This window comes from Bufo bufo, chromosome 2 (genome assembly GCF_905171765.1).
Source record: "Bufo bufo chromosome 2, aBufBuf1.1, whole genome shotgun sequence".
Classification (NCBI taxonomy): Eukaryota; Metazoa; Chordata; class Amphibia; order Anura; family Bufonidae; genus Bufo; species Bufo bufo.
Window position 1 is genome coordinate 657,035,422 of NC_053390.1, and position 19,683 is coordinate 657,055,104.

The 19,683-nt window shown below is 43.4% G+C and overlaps 1 protein-coding gene across 1 annotated transcript in view; it reads right to left on the reverse strand.

The window, feature by feature from the left end:
* Positions 1 to 936: 936 nt before the first annotated feature.
* Positions 937 to 19,683, reverse strand: part of TMEM154 (transmembrane protein 154) — a 63,243-nt gene continuing 44,496 nt past the window's right edge. The window contains exons 5-7 of the mRNA XM_040418550.1: positions 8,592 to 8,637; positions 4,033 to 4,101; positions 937 to 1,119 (exon numbers count right to left, since the gene is read on the reverse strand). Coding sequence (XP_040274484.1) covers positions 1,107 to 1,119; positions 4,033 to 4,101; positions 8,592 to 8,637 — 128 coding nt within the window. The 3' untranslated portion in view covers positions 937 to 1,106. The remainder of the gene's footprint in view (positions 1,120 to 4,032; positions 4,102 to 8,591; positions 8,638 to 19,683) is intronic.

Sequence of the window (19,683 nt, forward strand, 5' to 3'; positions counted from 1 at the left end):
TAATTACGTTACAGCTACAGGGGAGACAACACTTAGTGTAATGAAGAGGAAGCAGCACTCGCACCTCTTCAAATAGCTGATCAGATATTGATGACCTATCCCAGGAATCAGCAACCTTCGGCACTCCAGCTGTTGTGAAACTACAAATCCCAGCATGCTCCATTCATTTCTATGGGAGTTCTTAGAAGAGCAGAGCAAATATACATGCTGGAAGTTGTAGTTTCACAACAGCTGGAGTGCCGGAGGTTGCCTACCCCTGACCTATCCTAAGGATAGGTCATCAATATAAATAGGCTGTACAACCCCTTTAAAGTGGCCCTGGGAAAAAATAAAAATTAAATTGGCCCCATGCTGTAGGCAGGTCCAAACTGACAGAAGGCAGGGCAACACAAAATACTGCCTGAGCAGAACCAAATACCACAGTGCAGCACACAATACCTCCCCAGAAGCCTGGACTGCCTTTAGTAATGGCCCCTATAGTGCCCCAATAGTATGCTCCCCAAGTGGCCAAGGGAAGAAGGAAATGAATAAAATACCTGAGTCCCATCCTGAGATCCCGTCTCTGGTGCAGACCACAGGCCCTTTCAGCCTGCGTCCTTGCATCATTTGTACACTGCCTCATTTAGTGGCCTGTGTCCTATGAGGATCACTGGGGTAGAGAGCTATGGTATCCCATACTCCGCTGCAGTATTAAACGATATCACTATCCCGAGGGCAGCAATACAGCATTAATTAATATTGAGAGCATCAGATCATTATGTGCCTGGAGTGGCCAGAGGCAGTAAGGAGGACTCTGTGGCCCCATGGGTATCGGCCCACTGGGAAATTTTCCTGTAGGGTCTATGGCCATTCGGCCACTGGATGCAAATTATTGACCTGAGCTCAGCGGCAACTGTACTAGGCAAGCAGCACTGTAGTTAATAGGGTGGTCCGAGATAAGACCGTTATCTGTTGATTGTTCTTGCAGTTCATGTGGCATTAGTTGTAAAAATATAACAAAAATTTATTTAAAAAAATGATATGTAACTTCGGAGATGTCATATCTTGAGATCGCATCCACTTGCAGTCGCAGAACAGTGAAGAAGGATAGGCTTCATGAATAAGCATCAGGTCTCTCCACTACAAAACAGACAGATACATTTATTGTTAAAGGTAGGCAAGGTCAGATCTATTGCAGAGGCACAACATTGGTTACATTCATTATCAGTCCAATATGTATCACAGTAGCAACATGCAATTGGAACATCATGCCTAAATCATACTTAGTTATTACTTAATTTGAAGAGCATTTCTCTCTTTGGGAAAAACTCCTTTATTTAATATAAAAAAAAATCGATTAAAATGCTGTCAAAATTCTATAAAAAATAAGTCGTAGTTGTAGTCACCAAAGTGCACCATCCATGGGGTGAGGTGAACGGAGAGGCAACTTTCTCTTGGCCCAGTCTTAGGCCTCTTCCACACGGGTGTGTGCGCCCCGTTGCCGTATTGCGGACCGCATTTGCGGATCCGCAATACACAAGTGCCGTTCCATGGGCATTCTGCATCATGGATGCGAACCCATTCACTTCAATGGGTCCGCAAATCCAGAGTGCTTCCGTGGGGTTTCGTCCCGTACTTCCGTTCCGCAAAAAGATAGAACATGTCCTATCTTTTTGCGGAACGGCCGGATCGCGGACCCATTCAAGTGAATGGGTCCACCATCCGCTGCGGCTGCCCCACGGACTGTGCTCGTGCATTGGCGGGCCGCAGCACGACCACGGGGCGCACAAGCCCGTGTGAAAGAGGCCTTATAGAGATCGGCAACATAAAATTATGAAATTATAACTTGCTAATATCACAATCATTCCACTAGTTATGGGAACTACCCAATCTCTGAAGGTGTCCTGTTAGGTCTGCTCCTGCATTATATGCATAGCCATTTGGTTGAGGAGACCAATCTTACAGCAAAATCCCAGTCATGATACTAGACAGCATATGGTATACAATATAAACACATATGTAAAAAAAAAATTGATTCATCTGGGATCTTTAAGGCAACCCTTCGGGGCAAGATTTATTTTTTCACATTAACCAGGGCATTGACAGAACTTTTACATGGCGACTTTTCATTTCATTTAGCTGCAGATCCACCAATTTTCGGGCTCCTCTTCTGCCATTCAAGGTAGCTGCACCGCTCCTCTGATTGCCTACTGAATGCTGTACATTTGATAGACCATAACATTTCCTCCTACCCTTGTATTGTCCTGAACTGCTCATGTGAGCAGGGCTGGACAAGTAGGAGGTGTTTTAGGCTACGATGCACAGTGTACATCAGGTAGTCTGAGAAGTGGTGCATGGACGTAGAAGAACCTGGGAATTAGAGGATCGACAACTAAAAACATGTAAAGGAGGTTACGGTGCTGGTTTCTTGAACCGGGGGGGGGGGGTTACTTTAAATCTTTTAATCAATGTTCAGCTATCCACAGCGATGGTTTCAGTTGCTCAAACTGGAATACTGTATAAAATACATTTGTTCTATTCTAATCTGTTCTGTGGCTTTCTTGTAAACTAATCTATTCCCATCAGCACAGTGACCTTGTGGTTAGACAACAAGGGTATATAAGTATATCCTTCTAATGGATTGCCTTGAATGTGAAGTTCCTGTCTGGGTTTGTATCTTGAATAATACAGGTTTCTGTCACTCAGGGCAGAGAAGCTTGTAAATCACAATTGCTAAATCTAAAAGGCCCAACTAGAGAGAATTGTGTTTCTGAGTAATTTTCACATTTGAGAATGTAAGAGCAAACATGTATCTTAATCTGTGCACAAGGGTTAAATTGGAGGTGTATATAATAATGCAATTGGATTTTTAGGCTTGATGATGAAATGTAACCAAATCCTAGATAAGATATAGCTGCCAAATATTGCCAAGTTCTTGAAATGGTTTGCAAATGTGGGTTTCCCAATATAGAGTTTATTAATAGGTCAATAGGACACACAAAAATACACTGATCAGTGGTGTCCATGAAACATCTTTATTTTCCTCATTCAGAACGTTCTCTGCAACCTTCTCCCAACTTGCGGCCAACACTAACTTGTTCTTGGGATTGTGGAAGTCTCATTCATTGGACTTCCACTGCTGAGATTTGACATTCAGGGAGCAGCAGTGTGATATACATGTGCAGCAGACAGGACACATTCATGTGATAAGTATAGTTGGAATCATCTCTTGTATTGTGGTTATTACAGTCACTACATTACTCGGTGTATTCTACATGGCTGCCTGTCTCTAGGTGATGTTGTAAAATTTCTGCCTATCTCTAGGTGATGTTGTGATGTTAATAAACTTGATGAGATTCTGCTGCAGGTAGTAATACTGTATATACTGTATATGTTCTGCTCCCCAATACACTCCTCAATACACTACAATTCACCTATTAGAAACCTGGGCAGTTAAAATGAATGCAAGGTCACATGATACTTGCAAGGGTCACATGACGGCGCACATGACTGATGCCATGTTTAGTCCTATCCAGCTGTCCTATGGAGGCATTTTACAGGAATAAAATGGGCCGTATAATTTTTTTTCTTTAGAGAGAGGCTACTGTATGGATATAATAAAGGTCTACAAGCAAAAGTTTAAATAGATGTATATTACTAAATTGTTCCACTCTTATTCTCTAGGAAGCGGTCTTACATTTAGAACTGGCAGTGGATGTGCCGAAGTTATGTAGAGGCCTGCACCTCTTGAAAACTTTGGCGGATCCACCGCCAAATATAGGAGTTATTAAGGCCGGCGTTTTAATAAATGACCCCCATAATATATATCATCAGAGAAGCAGTTTGTAATTTGCCAGGATGTAGTGGATGGATTCACATGCCACACTTGAAATTGACTTTTGCCAAAGCTAAGTGTACAATAGGTGAAATGGATCTTGAGTTGTATGGACTGGTGAAGAGCCAAACATTTGGAGAATACAATTCCATCTTCCTAACATATATCACAACATGTTGAGCTGTAAGGTTATATCATGGTTCTACACAATTGCTTACTGCGTATCCTGGAAACTGAATCCTGACAACCGGGCGTCTGATGGTTCCACACTGAACAATGCACTGTTCCTATAGCAACAAAGAGCAGCATCAGGTGAGTCGTTTAGGATGATCCCCGCTCGCTTTCATTGGTATATGAACATATAGAACCTTTATGCCTTATTCACACATCAGTGTTTTCCATCAGTGATTGTGAGCCAAAACCAGGTGCGGCTCTATACACAGAACAGGTGCAGATCTTTCCCTCATACCTTATGTCTGTGGAGGCTCCGCTCCTGGTTTTGGCTCACAATCACTGATGGAAATTACTGACCAAAACACTGACGTGTGAATAAGGCCTTACTGTGATGGGTCCTGTTTATATGTGAAAGGGATCCAAATGTTTTTTTAAATGGAAAAAAATATATTACATATATTTCCATAGTTATTTTTGTTTAATATTTTGTACCTTATGTATCATTTGCCCTGTTACATGATATGGCCAGGGCCTTACTGGCATTCCATTCTCATGGTATATAGAGTTTCCCATATTTCCTTAATGTTATCATCATTTAAACACAAAGGTGCCACATGAAATGGAAATTTACATGAAGATAGATGTGGTACTGCAGCATAAGTGACAGACGACCTCCATACTCCAGGCGTATTACACACAATATTACCTGAACCATATGCATAGGTCCACCAGCAAATCAATCAATAGTTTCTATTAGTGTATTGATCCGAGTGAGCTGAACTGTACAGAAGATTACAGATCTATTTGGACCATTAAATCATCCTAACACCAGTCCCTGGCGTGGATTGCGTCTTCTTGCATGATATGTGTATCTGAGCAGGCTGCCAATAGAGAGGCTTTTACTAGAGATAGATTCTTCTGTGCATGCCTTTTTGAGACTGATGTTGAAAACAAGCCTAGACGCTGCATGCATTGGAGACGCTGTGCTCTTATTGGCATTTCTGCCCACACCAGAGACAGCCGCACAATGCTAATGGAAGGATGCTATATAGGATGCAATTGACTCTGCGCCAGCCTGTGCTCCAGCAATCTTTGTAAAATAATTGCCTAGCAACAGGGGTGCGCGCTGGATGTGGAAGGATTGATTTTGTCTTTAATGAATCCCATGGAGGAGGCAGGAGGTTTGAAAACTGGCTGGAAATACATTGTGGGTGCCAGTCTCTCCGACTGCTGTTATTCAGACACATAATAAGGACTTGTCAAGTATGAAGTGCTTTCTAAAGCAGTCTACACTACTGGGCAAGACGTTGTTTACTTTCACAAGTCACTAAGAAAATTAAACATCTAAGAGACAATAGAGGACATTCATAGGCCGAAGGAATACGGGGCAAAGTGAAAAAACGTTGAGAATGCTGCAGTAGTAAAACAATTCCCTTAATTATAGCCCAAGAAGCGCACCGAGAGTGTAGACAGAAGAAGCCCAGAAGCAGGCATTATTCTATAATCATCCTGTTTTTCGAGGCAGTAAGTTGCCATACAAACCGCAATGCTGGCTATATATTTCAGAGTAGTCATAATATGGCCAGTGTAGGATAGGATTATAGCTCTGCTTGGAATTATAAGAAATAGATACCGGCCAGCCACTTTATCTTGTCATAATATGTAACAGAAGCTAAAGGGATCTGTCACTAGGACAGCAGTATAAGATGACCTATTAGACAACCAAAGGTGTCCTAGTGATACAGTAGATTAGTAAAGCCACCCCTTCTCATGAGCACAACTCACAACCTTTGATTCAAGTACTCTCTTGGGTTGTGGTCACAAATTAGTATTTGATTTCCACATTTTCATTTAGTGGCGTCATGATTAAAGAAGGGTAAGCAGATCTACTGTATCTCCAACATCTGGTATCCTGGTCTGCAACAATCACATCTACGAAGACAATCCAGAACTACCTTCCTGTAGCTTGTACGTCACCCTAATGCCAGGAAGCAAGGATAGGCAAAGTAGGTGTCCACTTAGGACACCATTGAGGAAAGGAGGTGTAATTAATGAAAAAAAAGTATAAAAATTAACGCTCTTCCTTCCAATTTCTTTGAACCACCAAATGAACATAACACACGGACTGCTAATAATGTTGTAGGAGATCTAGGAAGGCATCTCTGTAGTGCACTGTGATGGAATAAATAGGCTATCCCTATGGCACAGACGCCCACTATAAGCAATCAGTGCTTCCATGTAGAGGAAAGCAGCTGAATGAAGAGAACGAGCATGGAGCGGTGGTGTATAGATGTGTATGGCGTCTCTGTACAGTTCATTATTATGGAGATATTCCCCGTTAGAAGCAATGCCTCTAGTGAAGAATAGCTCAGTAAGACGGCATCTGATGGAACATGCTGTAATATTAAAATGATATATCATTTTTACCTTATATCATTTGCGACATAAAAAATAGTACCTGTTCACAACTAGTGATAAACAGCAGGGGCAATATTCGGTCTAAATGTAAGCCAGCTAGCTTCCTAGCTGGCTTACATTTAGACAATTTTTTATGCCTAAAACAGGTGTAGAAAATGACGAATGACATGGGCCCCCTTTTTTAGACCTGGCGTGAGTGGGGGAAAAAAATGCAGATTTCGGCGCAAATAACCTTTGTGCATCAATATGCGCCAGAAATATGCCTAATATAGATGTGTTTCTGATCATAAATGACCCCCTATTTTTTTTATGAAGATGACATAAAGCGCAGAGAAAATGCATTTATCTAGCAGAGATGAGCGGCAGTGGCAATATTCGAATTTGCGATATTTCGCTAATATTTTGTAGAATAATTGTCATATATTCGCGAATTCGAGATTATATTCTTGATTGCAAAAATCGGCAATATAATATTCGCGTAATGCGAATGCAGGCGTGGGTCACTTATGCTACATTTTTCAAGCTGGTATAAGTTTTCTGAGACTGGAGAAAATGGTTGACACGGCAAAACATTAGAATAGCTTTATATGCAGATAGAGTGCTCCAATATGGGCGCGCTTGCGAATTTTCAGCAATATCAGCTACACTATAGATCAATCTAACCTACACTGACTATCTCCCCCTAACTATCTGAATTATATATATATAAGTTCTAATGTAATACAACAAAGCACAGAGGACAGCAAGGACACTGCTGTAACTGCAATAAACTTTAGAAAATAGCTGCTAGGGAGGTTCTTATATAGTAAGGGGTAGGCAACTTTTCTATTGGTTGCTAGGGATGTTGCTAAGCTGTGACAAAGCCTTCTCATTGGCCCACAAGCTAGAAGAAGGGAGGGATGATCACCTGATGTGTACTGTGCTAAAAAAAAAAAAAAAGAATATTCATCATTACGAATATATAGAACTATATTCGAAATATTCGCGAATTCTCAAAGTGCAGATATTCGCGATAAAAATTTGCTTTTCAAATATTCGCGCTCAACACTATTATGTAGTAAGAGGTAATTGGCTGAAGTCTCATCCTGTGCCATTCTCAATACTCTTCATGTGATCCTCACAAACCTTTTGATAATTTTTCATCCATGAACAGCTGACTCCCACAGCAATGGTGAAATATCTATATTATCTTATACAGTATATGTTAGTGTTAAACTTCACAAAAAAGAAGTATTAACAGAATTTATGTGTTCTATTATTTATTACTGTAATAGATCGACTTTGGCTCATTTCACGCCCAGATGACCAGCAGAAGGAAGTGTTCTTTCCCGATAGTCATCGGCTCATTCAGTGGAGGTGAAGCTCTGCTTTTACATGTAGTGATCACCTTCACAGTATCAGGATGAGGGATTGCTAATGCGATCCCTCGTCCTCATACATTGCATTGTTTCTGGGCAGCAGATCGCTGTTTAGACAGCAGAGACGATAATTTACTGGCCTACACGAACGACAGTTTAACCCGATGAATGAGTGTTTCGCTCGTCCATTAAGTGATCTGCTGTACCTTTACACAGGCAGATTGTCGGGAACAAGCATTCGCAGGACCCAATTATCTATGTGTGTAAATCCACCTTAATGAACATCAGTTGACAATATACAGATGTAGCAGGGTTAGCACTCCAGCTCTTAACTCAAATTTCTTAAATCATCTCGTTATCTTGAAACAAAAGTCATTGAAAAGCAATCGAAGGTGTTTGCTTAGTTTAGATAACACATCTCAGAAATCTCAGAAAGCTTGAGTGTTAAACTCTACTACATCGGTAAGGTGTCAATTGCCACCGTTTGAGGACATTCACACGGCCAAATAATTTACTCACTACTTACAATTGTTCACATTGTTATCAGCAGACGTTTTACACAGGACAATGACGTGGGACAACATTTGGTCAGCCTTTTAGGACCTTTAGTTATTACAAAATGTAGATTATTTTCCTGCAACAAGTTTATCTATAGCGTCCACGATATTAGTGTTTCTCAATAATAATTTTCAAATATAAGACAGTAGTTTATGACAGTCACACTTTATCCTGGTCATCATCTATCATTTGCATCTATCCAAATTGTTATCTAAAGTCTTCCTTTGGCTAGAGCCGCCTAGTGGTAGCATGATGCAACTGTACTTTACCTTGTGTGAAATTTGTTTTCTTCTTCAAGGGCAGACAAGCGACAACCTGCTAATACAGAGCACAGCATCAAGTAATTCAGTGTGGTATTTTTAAAGATATAGAGAAATAATGGGGGTATACACTATATGTCACAATGCAAGCAGATAACAGTATACAGATACTGAAAGTTACCACAATATTTAATTTAAAGCTATAAATGGTAAAACTACAAAGAGGGTACGGCACTGCACCAACCAGACCTTCTCTTATCAGACATTGATGACTATGTTATGGTACAACCTGAAGCCCATCAATATGACAGTTGGAGAGATTTATCATCCCCATATGCTAGAAAACTGACTTAAAAACATTGCAGACCCTGGGTTTGTGACTTTTTCAATGCAATTTATGCACAAAATTTTTGTACAAATTGGAGTGGTGTGGGCAGGGCCATTGGGCCAGGCAGATTAATCATTGATTAAATGTTTGCGGAGTTTTCTGGAGGAGGCTCTGTTGGGCCACCTCTAGATACAAGAGGAGGTACAGTTAGGCATGGAGTTCCCTATGGTTATCCTGTGGCACATTTGCCCACATATGTTGCTGCTGGATCTGTAGATTCGTAGGACAATGAAAATTTGCAATCTGAGTCATTCCTGGGAAACCCTTGCCATGTGTGGATGAGCATTATTCTGCTGAAAAATGGGAGTTGGAAGTCAGGCCACCGACTGTCATTTGCCACGGTTCCCCAGATCATCACATTAGCAGTTGGGACAGTGTGTTGCTTCACAGCAAAGGCAGGATTGAAGCGCTCACCATGAGGACTCCATACTCAATCCCGACTGTTGTTGGATCCCAAACAGAACCTGGATTCATCACTAAAGACAATAAGGTTCCAGTCCATAGCAGTTCCGGTTTCTCAATTACAACACCATTGTAAAAGAAGGCAATGGTGGCTGACTGTCAAAAACAAGACATGTAATGGGCGCCATGACACCAAATTTCCGCCTGCTTATGCCAGCAAGAGACAGAGGTGTGTAATAAAGGCGCCACTTGTGTCTGGATAATGGACAATCAAACTGTGAGAGCTGCTTGAGCTTGTCGGTGGATCAAAAGATACTCTGTACTGGTGGGCTGTCTGGAGCCTGTTTGCTGTGCGTGCCCTCATATAACCATTCCTTCCAACACCTGCTAACAGCGAGATCAGAACGGCCTAGATGGCAGGCAAATTGTTAAAAATGACCATCCTGTTTCTCATAGTCCAAAGATGCGCCCCCTCAGTCTGGGCAAAATGTGCTTGGGGGATATTTATCAAAGACCAGTGTTTTACGCCAGTCTTTGAAATCTCCTGTGCCTAATATATATATAACGCACAATGCATTTCAAGGTTGTGCTAACCTCTTAATCAGGTGCATCTGTGTGTTATCACAACTTTGAAAAGTGTTATATGTTTAATGAGAAAAACAAAGTATACCCTCTGAATTCTATGGTTTTATGTATCAGGATATCATTTTAAAAAATCTGGTCTTAAAATTAGGTGAATACAACCTCAGTTGAACCCCACACGAGATTCCACTATGTCAGGGATGGCCAACCTGAGGCTCTCCAGCTGTTGCAAAACTACAACTCCCAGCATGCCCACACTGCCTACAGCTATTAGCCTACAGCATTGCATAGTGGGAGTTGTAGTTTTGCAACAGCTGGAGAGCCTCAGGTTGGCCATCCCTGCACTATGTCATTAATTATTCAACAAAAATGAAGCCAAAATGGAAAAGCTATATGTGAAAAACTAAGTACACCCCATAAATCAATAGCTTGTAAAACTTCCTTAGGAGCAATAACTTGAAATAATCAATTTCTGTATGACTATATAAGTGCCTCACATCATTAGGGAGGAATTCCAGCCCACTCTTCATTACATAGTTGCTTCAGTTCATTGAGGTTTGTGGACATTCTTTTAAGCACAGCTCTCCTTAGATCCTGCAAAGGCATTTCAATTGGGTTGAGAACGGGACTTCGACTAGGCCAGGGATGCTCAATCTGAGGCCCTCCAGCTGTTGTAAAACTACAACTCCTACCATGCCCTGCTGTAATCTGATAGCTGTAAGCTGTTCGGGCATGCTGGGAGTTGTAGTTTTGCAACAGCTGGAGGGCCGCAGGTTGAGCATGCCTGAAGTAGGCCATTGGTGCACCTTTATTTTTCTCTTTTTCAGCCATGCTGGTGTTCTTCAAATCATTGTCTTGTTGTATGACCCAGTTTCAGCAAAGCTTTAGCTGCTGAATAGCTACCATTTGACTCTAGAATAGTTTGGTATACAAAGCAGTTTGTGGTAGATTCAGTGACTACAAGGTGCTTGGCAGTTTGTATGGGGTGGATGTCGGACCCCTGCCGATCAGATGCTGATAACCTATCAAAAGGATAGATCATCAGTAAGAAAAAGTTATAGAAGCCATGCTGCCATGTGCTTTTTTTTTTTTTTTTTTTTAAATAAGAGGCTTTCTCCTGGCAAACAAGCCATACTTGTTTAATTTGTACTGTCATGAACTTGGACATTTAACATGATAACTGAGGCCAATTGTCACGGCAGTGTCACGGTCTCGGTGTGGTGAGCCGTGACACGTTGCCATGCATGCCGTTGCCAGGGGCAACGTGTAGTTATTTGCATGTATGTGATCTGCTCCTGGTTCCCCTGTTCCTTCCCTGGCTGGTGCATGAGGGGTTAACCACCTTTCTGGGTGTGGTCACTAGGCGCTTCTTATACCTGTGGCTGGAGGCCAGGAGTCAGTTGTACTCCAGCCTTGGTGTGTGCTGGAGTTATGCTCCTTGTCTGGATTTGCCATCGTCCAGTGTGAGTGCCACCTAGTGGGACATCAATGTCTTTCCGATGTTATCCTTCTGTATTTTCCTCATCCTTCCCTTGTATATGTTTGGTGAGGGTTTATGTACAGGGTGTGTTGTTATGTCTAGCAGGGCCGGCCTTAGGTGTTCAGGCGCCCTGTGCGAGCTAACCTTGTGGCGCCCCCCCCCCCCCCCCCAAAAAAAAAACACTGCTTGTTGCTGGCATCATGGCATAGGCTGGCTGACTATCCAACCAAGTAGTTACCAGCCCGCACACCCCAAAGGCCGGTGTAATGTTATACTTCCCTACTTCGTGAGATTTCCCTACCTTCGTCACTTCCGGTCGCACCGGACATGACGTGAGGAGGTGTGCAGCGCCACGCAGGCGCACAACGACAGGTTAGGGAAATTTCACAGCAGAGTGCGCATGCGCCAGGAGCCTCGCCGGCGGTTAGGGTAGGGAAAAACTATGGGCCAGTGCGCAGGCGCAGTGATCGGATGGATGTTCTCAGCTGGACACCGGCCGACACTGCGCATGCACCGGGAGCCTCACCAGCGGTTAGGGAAGGGAACAATTACGTACGGGCCAGTGCTTTTTCCCTACCCTAACCGCTGGTGAGGCTCCCAGCGCATGCGCAGTGTCGGCCGGTGTCCAGCTGAGAACATCCATCCGATCACCGTACCTGTGCACAGGCCCATAATTTTTCCCTACCCTAACCGCCGGCGAGGCTCCCAGCGCATGCGCACTCTGCTGTGAAATTTCCCTAACCCGTCGTTGTGCGCAGTGCGCCCCCCCCCCAATATAATAAACATTGGTGGCGCAGTGCGCCCCTCCCAACACCCCAGTATGATAAACATTGGTGGCGCAGTGCGCCCCCCCCAACACCCCAGTATAATAAACATTGGTGGCGCAGTGGGCCCCCCCAATATATTAAACATTGGTGATGCAGTGCGCCCCCCCAACACCCCAGTATAATAAACATTGGTGGCGCAGTGCGCCCCCCCAATATAATAAACATTGGCACAGTGCGTCCCCCCAATATAATAAACATGAGCGCAGTGTGCCCCCCCAATATAATAAACATTGGTGGTGCAGTGCGCCCCCCCAACACCCCAGTATAATAAACATTGGTGGCGCAGTGCGCCCCCCCCAATATGATAAACATTGGTGGCGCAGTGCGCCCCCCCAACACCCCAGTATAATAAACATTGGTGGCGCAGTGGGCCCCCCCAATATAATAAACATTGGCACAGTGCGCCCCCCCAATATAATAAACATTGGTGGTGCAGTGCTCCCCCCCAATATAATAAACATTGGTGGTGCAGTGCGCCCCCCCAACACCCCAGTATAATAAACATTGGTGGCGCAGTGCGCCCCCCCAATATAATAAACATTGGTGGTGCAGTGCGCCCCCCCTCAATATAATAAACATTGGTGGCGCAGTGGGCAGTGCCAATGAGGGTTAAAAAATAAAAAAATTATTAACTCACCTCCTCCAATTGATCGTCTCCTGTTCTTTCTTCAGGACCTGTGGTGACATCACTGTGCTCATCACATGATACATCACATGATCCATCACCATGGTAATGGACCATGTGATGAGCTCAGTGACGTCACCACAGGTCCTGAAGAAACAGGAGACCGGCAGCTACGCGATCAACTGGAGGAGGTGAGTTAATTTTTTTTATTTTTTTTTAACCCTCATTGGCACTTCCCACTGAGCCACCAATGTTTCTTATACTGGGGTGTTGGGGGAAGGGGGGGCGCACTGTGCCACCAACGTTTCTTATACAAATACAGGAGGCGGGTGCCGGAATCAAATAGCTGGCACCCGACCTTTGTGACAGGGAGCTGCGATCAGCGGCAGTTAACCCCTCAGGTACCGCACCTGAAGGGTTAACTCAACTGCAGCTGATCGCAGCTCCCTGTCACAAAGGTTGGGTGCCGGCTATTTGATTCCGGCACCCGCCTCCTGTATTTGTATTTCAGGTCAGTTATCTTCATTGGTGGCGCAGTGGCCACAGCCCCTCCTCCTCCTCCTACTGTCTCTCTTCTTATTGGCAGCGGCGGGGGCAGCAGGCAGGTCAGACACAGGGGAGGAGGAACGAATCAGGTCAGACAGGGGAGGGGGAGATGGAGGGGGCGCCCCGAGGGAGAACACAAGTGCAGCCTCGCCTGCCGCATATTACATTGCGAGCTGTCGGCCGCCCAGCGCCCCTGTTGCTATGGCGCCCTGTGCGGCCGCACAGCCCGCACACCCCAAAGGCCGGCCCTGATGTCTAGTGTTGTGTTCCATGTCCGGTCTGTTTGGTGTGTTGTCCAGCATGGTTGCTAGACATTCCCCTGTCTTCTATGCCTTTGGTGAGGGGGCCCCTGGGTTCCCCGGAGGGGGAACCACAAGTCAGTGAACGGCTCTGCCTGGGGCCGCCATGCATTCGGTCCGCATGGGGGTCCAGGCAGTTTTGGTGCTGGTGTTCCACCCTGTTGCTGCGGCAGGTAAGTGCTTGTTGTTCTGGTGTGTTGTCATATCACTGGGTTCTGACCTGCTGACCCAGTTGCTGCTCACTGTCTTCCCTTACCTTTACTGCTTGGCCTGTGAGACTCCTGTTCGTCCGTGTTCTGGAGGAACAGGTCGTCTCTAGCTCCTAACCTTTATTCAGGGTGACTCAGGGTCCGAGGTTCCTGTGTATGAGCCCACCTACCATCTGGGTCTGTTCATATGGTTAGGAGTCAGGGCCAGGATTAGGGCGGCTTAGGAGGTGACCTGCTCCTTTTTCCTGGTGTCCAAGCCTAGCTGCTTCCCCGTTTACCCACGTTATACGGTGGGGAGTATTCCCCCTACCCCCTATCGTGACACCTATAGACTCTTAGGCTACTTTCACACTAGCGTTTTGGCCTTCCGTTTTGGATCAGTTTTGCCCTAATGCATTCTGAATGGAAAAGGATCCGCCTACAACGTTTTTTTGTCCGCCATGTGGTGCGGAGCGAGACAGATCCATCCTGACCCACAATGTAAATCAATGGGGACGGATCCGTTTTCTCTGACACAATCTGGCACAATAGAAAAAGGCATCTGTCCCCCTTTGACTTTCAATGGTGTTCAAGATGGATCTGTCATGGCTATAGAAGACATAATACAACAGGATCTATTCACGATGGATGCATGCGGTTGTATTATTGTAACGGAAGCATTTTTGCAGATCAATGACGGATCCGCAAAAAACGCTAGTGTGAAAGTAGTCTTAGATTTAGATCTTGGGTTTCTTGCAGTTTCTCTAAGCATTGCACAATCCAATCTTGGCGTGAATTTGCTGGGACGTCCACTCCTGGGAAGATTGTCAATGGTTTTCCACTTGTGAATAAACTTTCATTGTAGAAATATGGACTTCAAATTGTTTGCAAATGGCCGTAAAACTCTTTCAATTACCACTGTTTTTTTTAAAAACAGATTTGAGCTGCTTTTCAAACAGGTGTAATACAGGAGCTTTTTTTTGTGCCCATATTATGGATGCAAAACCTGTAACTCCCGCAGTTCACCAGAAACAGTGGTATGGCACTCTAACTCATTTTCTAATGAACTGCAGGAGGTTTAGGTACAGTCCTGATCAAAAGTTTAAGACCACTTGAAAAATTGCAAAAAATCATATTTAGTATGGCTGGATCTTAACAAGAAGAAATGGGAGTGAGACAAAAAAAAATGCACTTCCTGAAGCTCCATTGTTCCACTGAAGGAAAAAGCACCCCAGACCATTATGGCGCCCCCTCCACTGTGGTGCGTAGAAAACATCTCAGGTGGGATCTGCTTGTCATGCCAGTAACGTTGGAAACCATCAGGACCATCAAGGTTACATTTTTTCTCATCAGAGAATAAAACTTTCTTCCACCTTTGAATGTCCCATGTTTGGTGCTCTCTTGCAAAGTCCAAACGAGCAGTTCTGTGGCGTTCAAGGAGACAAGGTCTTTGAAGACGTTTTTTGTTTTTGAAGCCCTTCTGTCTCAGATGCCGTCTGATGGTTATGGGCTACAGTCAGCACCAGTAAGGGCCTTAATTTGGGTCGAGGATCGTCCAGTGTCTTGACGGACAGCCAATTGGATCCTCCGGCTCAGTGCTGATGAAATTTTTTTGGGTCTTCCACTTGACTTTTTTGTTCCATAACCCTCAGGATCATTTAAGAAATTCCAAATGACTCTTACTGCGTCCCACCTCAGCAGCGATGGCGCGCTGTGAGAGACCCTGCTTATGCAGTTCAACAACCTGACCACCTTAAAAAAAAGGGAGCGTTTTTTTGCCTCTGCCATCACAACGTGTGACTACCTGACAGAAAATGACAATGAATCCACATCTTTGCACAGATTTGGCCTTTTAAAGGCATGTGGTCCTAAACTTTTGATCAGCTGAAAAACAGCCTGTTTCAGTTTATTCGTTGTTTTCATTAAATTGAATGCTCAAAAAATGTTTTGTCTCACTCCTATTTCTTCTTGTTGCATGTTGAAGCTCTACTTGGAACCTTGTTAAGATCCAGCCATGCTAAATATGATTTTTTGCCATTTTTCAAGTGGTCTTAAACTTTTGATCAGGACTGTATTATGTATGGCTTCTTTCACACTGCCGTTTAGTAGTTCTGGCAGAGTACAGCTTGTCAGAGCTTTCTGGTTGTTACCAGAATGCCTGCCAGCCCCATTGACTAAAATGGGGTCTGGCGGAGATCCGTCTGCTACCTAGAAAATATGCCCAGATTCTGCCAGACAAAAAACGCTGCATGTAGCCTAATAGAGCACCCATATTATACCCATCTAAAAGCAGCCTTAGTTAATGTGTTATATGAGGTTTAGGAAGTTATCATTATTAATTTGGATTACAGTTTGTATAGAGGGGTGTAAATTTTATGCTACATAATTCCCAATACTTGCAAGCAAAAAAGTTGGTGCATTCCTGTGTTTGCATTTCTTTAACACTTGCAGCAATGTAGACATGTGTGGTATGTATGGGCTCCTCAGATCTTAACGTTTTTTGCAGACTATAATTTATATATCATAAGGAATTTTTGTCCAATTTTTGCTAATAATAATTGTTTGCTGCAAAGTTGCATGAAGTTGTTTGTGTGTGTTAATTATTAAGTTATATTTTTATACACGGTATGTTTAGCGTTTTTAGAAAATTTTGATTTTGGCAACTTAGACGTAGCTTGCCATGTACAGTATAGATGTTAGCACATATGTGAATGATGACCATATACTGTATTGCATGGCCTCTGCGCCAGTGCTTTTAAGAGCACAAGCTCATGTTGATATACACTCACTTAAAGAATTATTAGGAACACCATACTAATACGGTGTTGGAACCCCTTTTGCCTTCAGAACTGCCTTAATTCTACGTGGCATTGATTCAACAAGGTGCTGATAGCATTCTTTAGAAATGTTGGCCCATATTGATAGGATAGCATCTTGCAGTTGATGGAGATTTGAGGGATGCACATCCAGGGCACGAAGCTCCCGTTCCACCACATCCTAAAGATGCTCTATTGGGTTGAGATCTGGTGACTGTGGGGGCCATTTTAGTACAGTGAACTCATTGTCATGTTCAAGAAACCAATTTGAAATGATTCGAGCTTTGTGACAGGGAGATTTATCCTGCTGGAAGTAGCCATCAGAGGATGGATACATGTTCTCATTCTGTTTACGTCAAATTCGGACTCTACCATTTGAATGTCTCAACAGAAATCGAGACTCATCAGACCAGGCAACATTTTTCCAGTCTTCAACAGTCCAATTTTGGTGAGCTTGTGCAAATTGTAGCCTCTTTTTCCTATTTGTAGTGGAGATAAGTGGTACCCGGTGGGGTCTTCTGCTGTTGTAGCCCATCCGCCTCAAGGTTGTGCGTGTTGTGGCTTCACAAATGCTTTGCTGCATACCTTGGTTGTAACAAGTGGTTATTTCAGTCAACGCTGCTCTTCTATCAGCTTGAATCAGTCGGCCCATTCTCCTCTGACCTCTAGCATCCACAAGGCATTTTTGCCCACAGGACTGCCGCATACTGGATGTTTTTCCCTTTTCACACCATTCTTTGTAAACCCTAGAAATGGTTGTGCGTGAAAATCCCAGTAACTGAGCAGATTGTGAAATACTCAGACCGGCCTGTCTGGCACCAACAACCATGCCACGCTCAAAATTGCTTAAATCACCTTTCTTTCCCATTCTGACATTCAGTTTGGAGTTCAGGAGATTGTCTTGACCAGGACCACACCCCTAAATGCATTGAAGCAACTGCCATGTGATTGGTTGACTAGATAATTGCATTAATGAGAAATATAACAGGTGTTCCTAATAATTCTTTAGGTGAGTGTATATGGTTGTGGTATATATGAGATTTGCACACCTCAATGTGTTTTTTTTTATTGTTTTAATGTGTAAACTTCTTCTTGGATGTGAGCTTTAGGTCCAATTGTATGTTTTGATGCATCTTTTAAACAATTCCTTTTAGTCACAAAGTTACGGCTCATGCACACGACCGTTGTTGTTTTGCGGTCCGTTTTTCACTGATCCGTTGTTCCGTATCGAGGTTTTTTTTTCTCTGATTTAAGTCTTCCTCGGTTCCGTTATTCCACAAAACATCTCTGTATGGTTTCCGTATGCGATCGAAATTGCGGATCGTATACAGAAACAGTAACTTATTAATCACCAAACACATGAGCAATATGGGCTGGGCATAGCATTTCTACAGTATGGATCCGCAAAATACGGATGACATATGGATGTGTTCCGTGTGCGTTCCCTATTTTTGGCGTACCCATTGACTTGAATGGTGCCTCAGACCGTAATTTGCGGACAATAATAGGACATGCACTACTTTTTTGCGGAACGGAAATGGAATGCACACTGAGTACCCTCCGTTGTTTTTGCGGACCCATTGAAGTGATTGTTTCCGCATACGTTCCGCAAAAAAAAACGGAACGGAAGCGGAAAGAAAATACGTGGACATGGTTGCCAGCAGTCCACCAAGGCAACTACAATCATTAGGTTGTCTGCTTTCAGGAGATACATAGGTTTTGGGGGTGCACTTTTCAAGGGCTGTAAACTCTGTATTTTATTGGTTGCTACTTTTTTTTTAATTTCCAATTTAAAACCAAATTTTTGGTCTTTCTAGTTCTGGTCATTCTATGAAGATACTTGCAAGTAAATTTATGCCTAAGTGGTATGTATGGACTCTGTACATGTTGACTTTTTATTTATAAGAGGCGTGATGCATATTACTTTCTGCTCGGGGCACACTTTTAACCTCTAACATCAACTTATTTGCAATTTTTATGATAAATGACCCTTTAAGCAAAGTTGCATGAAGGTGTCTGTGTGTATAAACTGTGCATTTTGAAAATGTGCTGGATGTCTACTGTCAAAATATATATAGGTATGGTGGCGGTTAGCATTATTTTTTTAATTATTGTTTTATTTGTATATGTGAAAACTGTGAAAATTGTCCTGCCTACCAGAGGTGCAAAATGTCCAAACACCCCTGGCAGCAAAAGGGTTAAGACCTTCTAAGGTCCAGATTTTTTTTATTGTGCTCTTACACATAAAACTATAGAATTAAAAACTTTTTTTTTCTCATGACTGTAATATATTTTAACACATTTAAAACAATTTAAAGGGTTTCTGTCATTAGAAATAACGTTATGTAGCTGACTGACATTAGCAATGTGCTGTCGGCAGTACATAACAGTATGCTTTATAACTCCCTGCCTGCCGCCGTTCTCTTAAAATAAAGACTTTTATAATATGTTAATGAGCCTCTAGGTGCTATTAGGGTGTTGCTTCAGCATCTAGAGGCTCTGTCTTCTTACCCTTTGGCGCCCATGTACACTTGATTGACTTTCGAGTTCTCCTCATCGTCCCGTAAATCCTGCGCTGCCCGTTTAGTATTCGGCGCAGTGAGTGAAGCCGGCAGCAGGAGAGCATCCTTCACTCACTGCGCCTGCGCCAAATACTAAATGGGCTGCGCGGGATTTACGGGACGATGAGGAGAACTCTAAAGTCAATCAAGTTTACATGGAAGTGCCAAAGGGTCAGAAGACGGAGCCTCTAGGTGCTGAAGCAACGCCCAAGTAGCACCTAGAGGCTCAATAGCATATTTTAAAAGTCTTTATTTTGAGGGAACGGCGGCAGGCAGGGAGTTATAAAGCACACTGTTATGTACTGCCGACAGCACATCGCTAATGTCAGTCAGCTACATAACGATATCTCTCATGACAGAAACCCTTTAAACATTTTTTAGTAACAG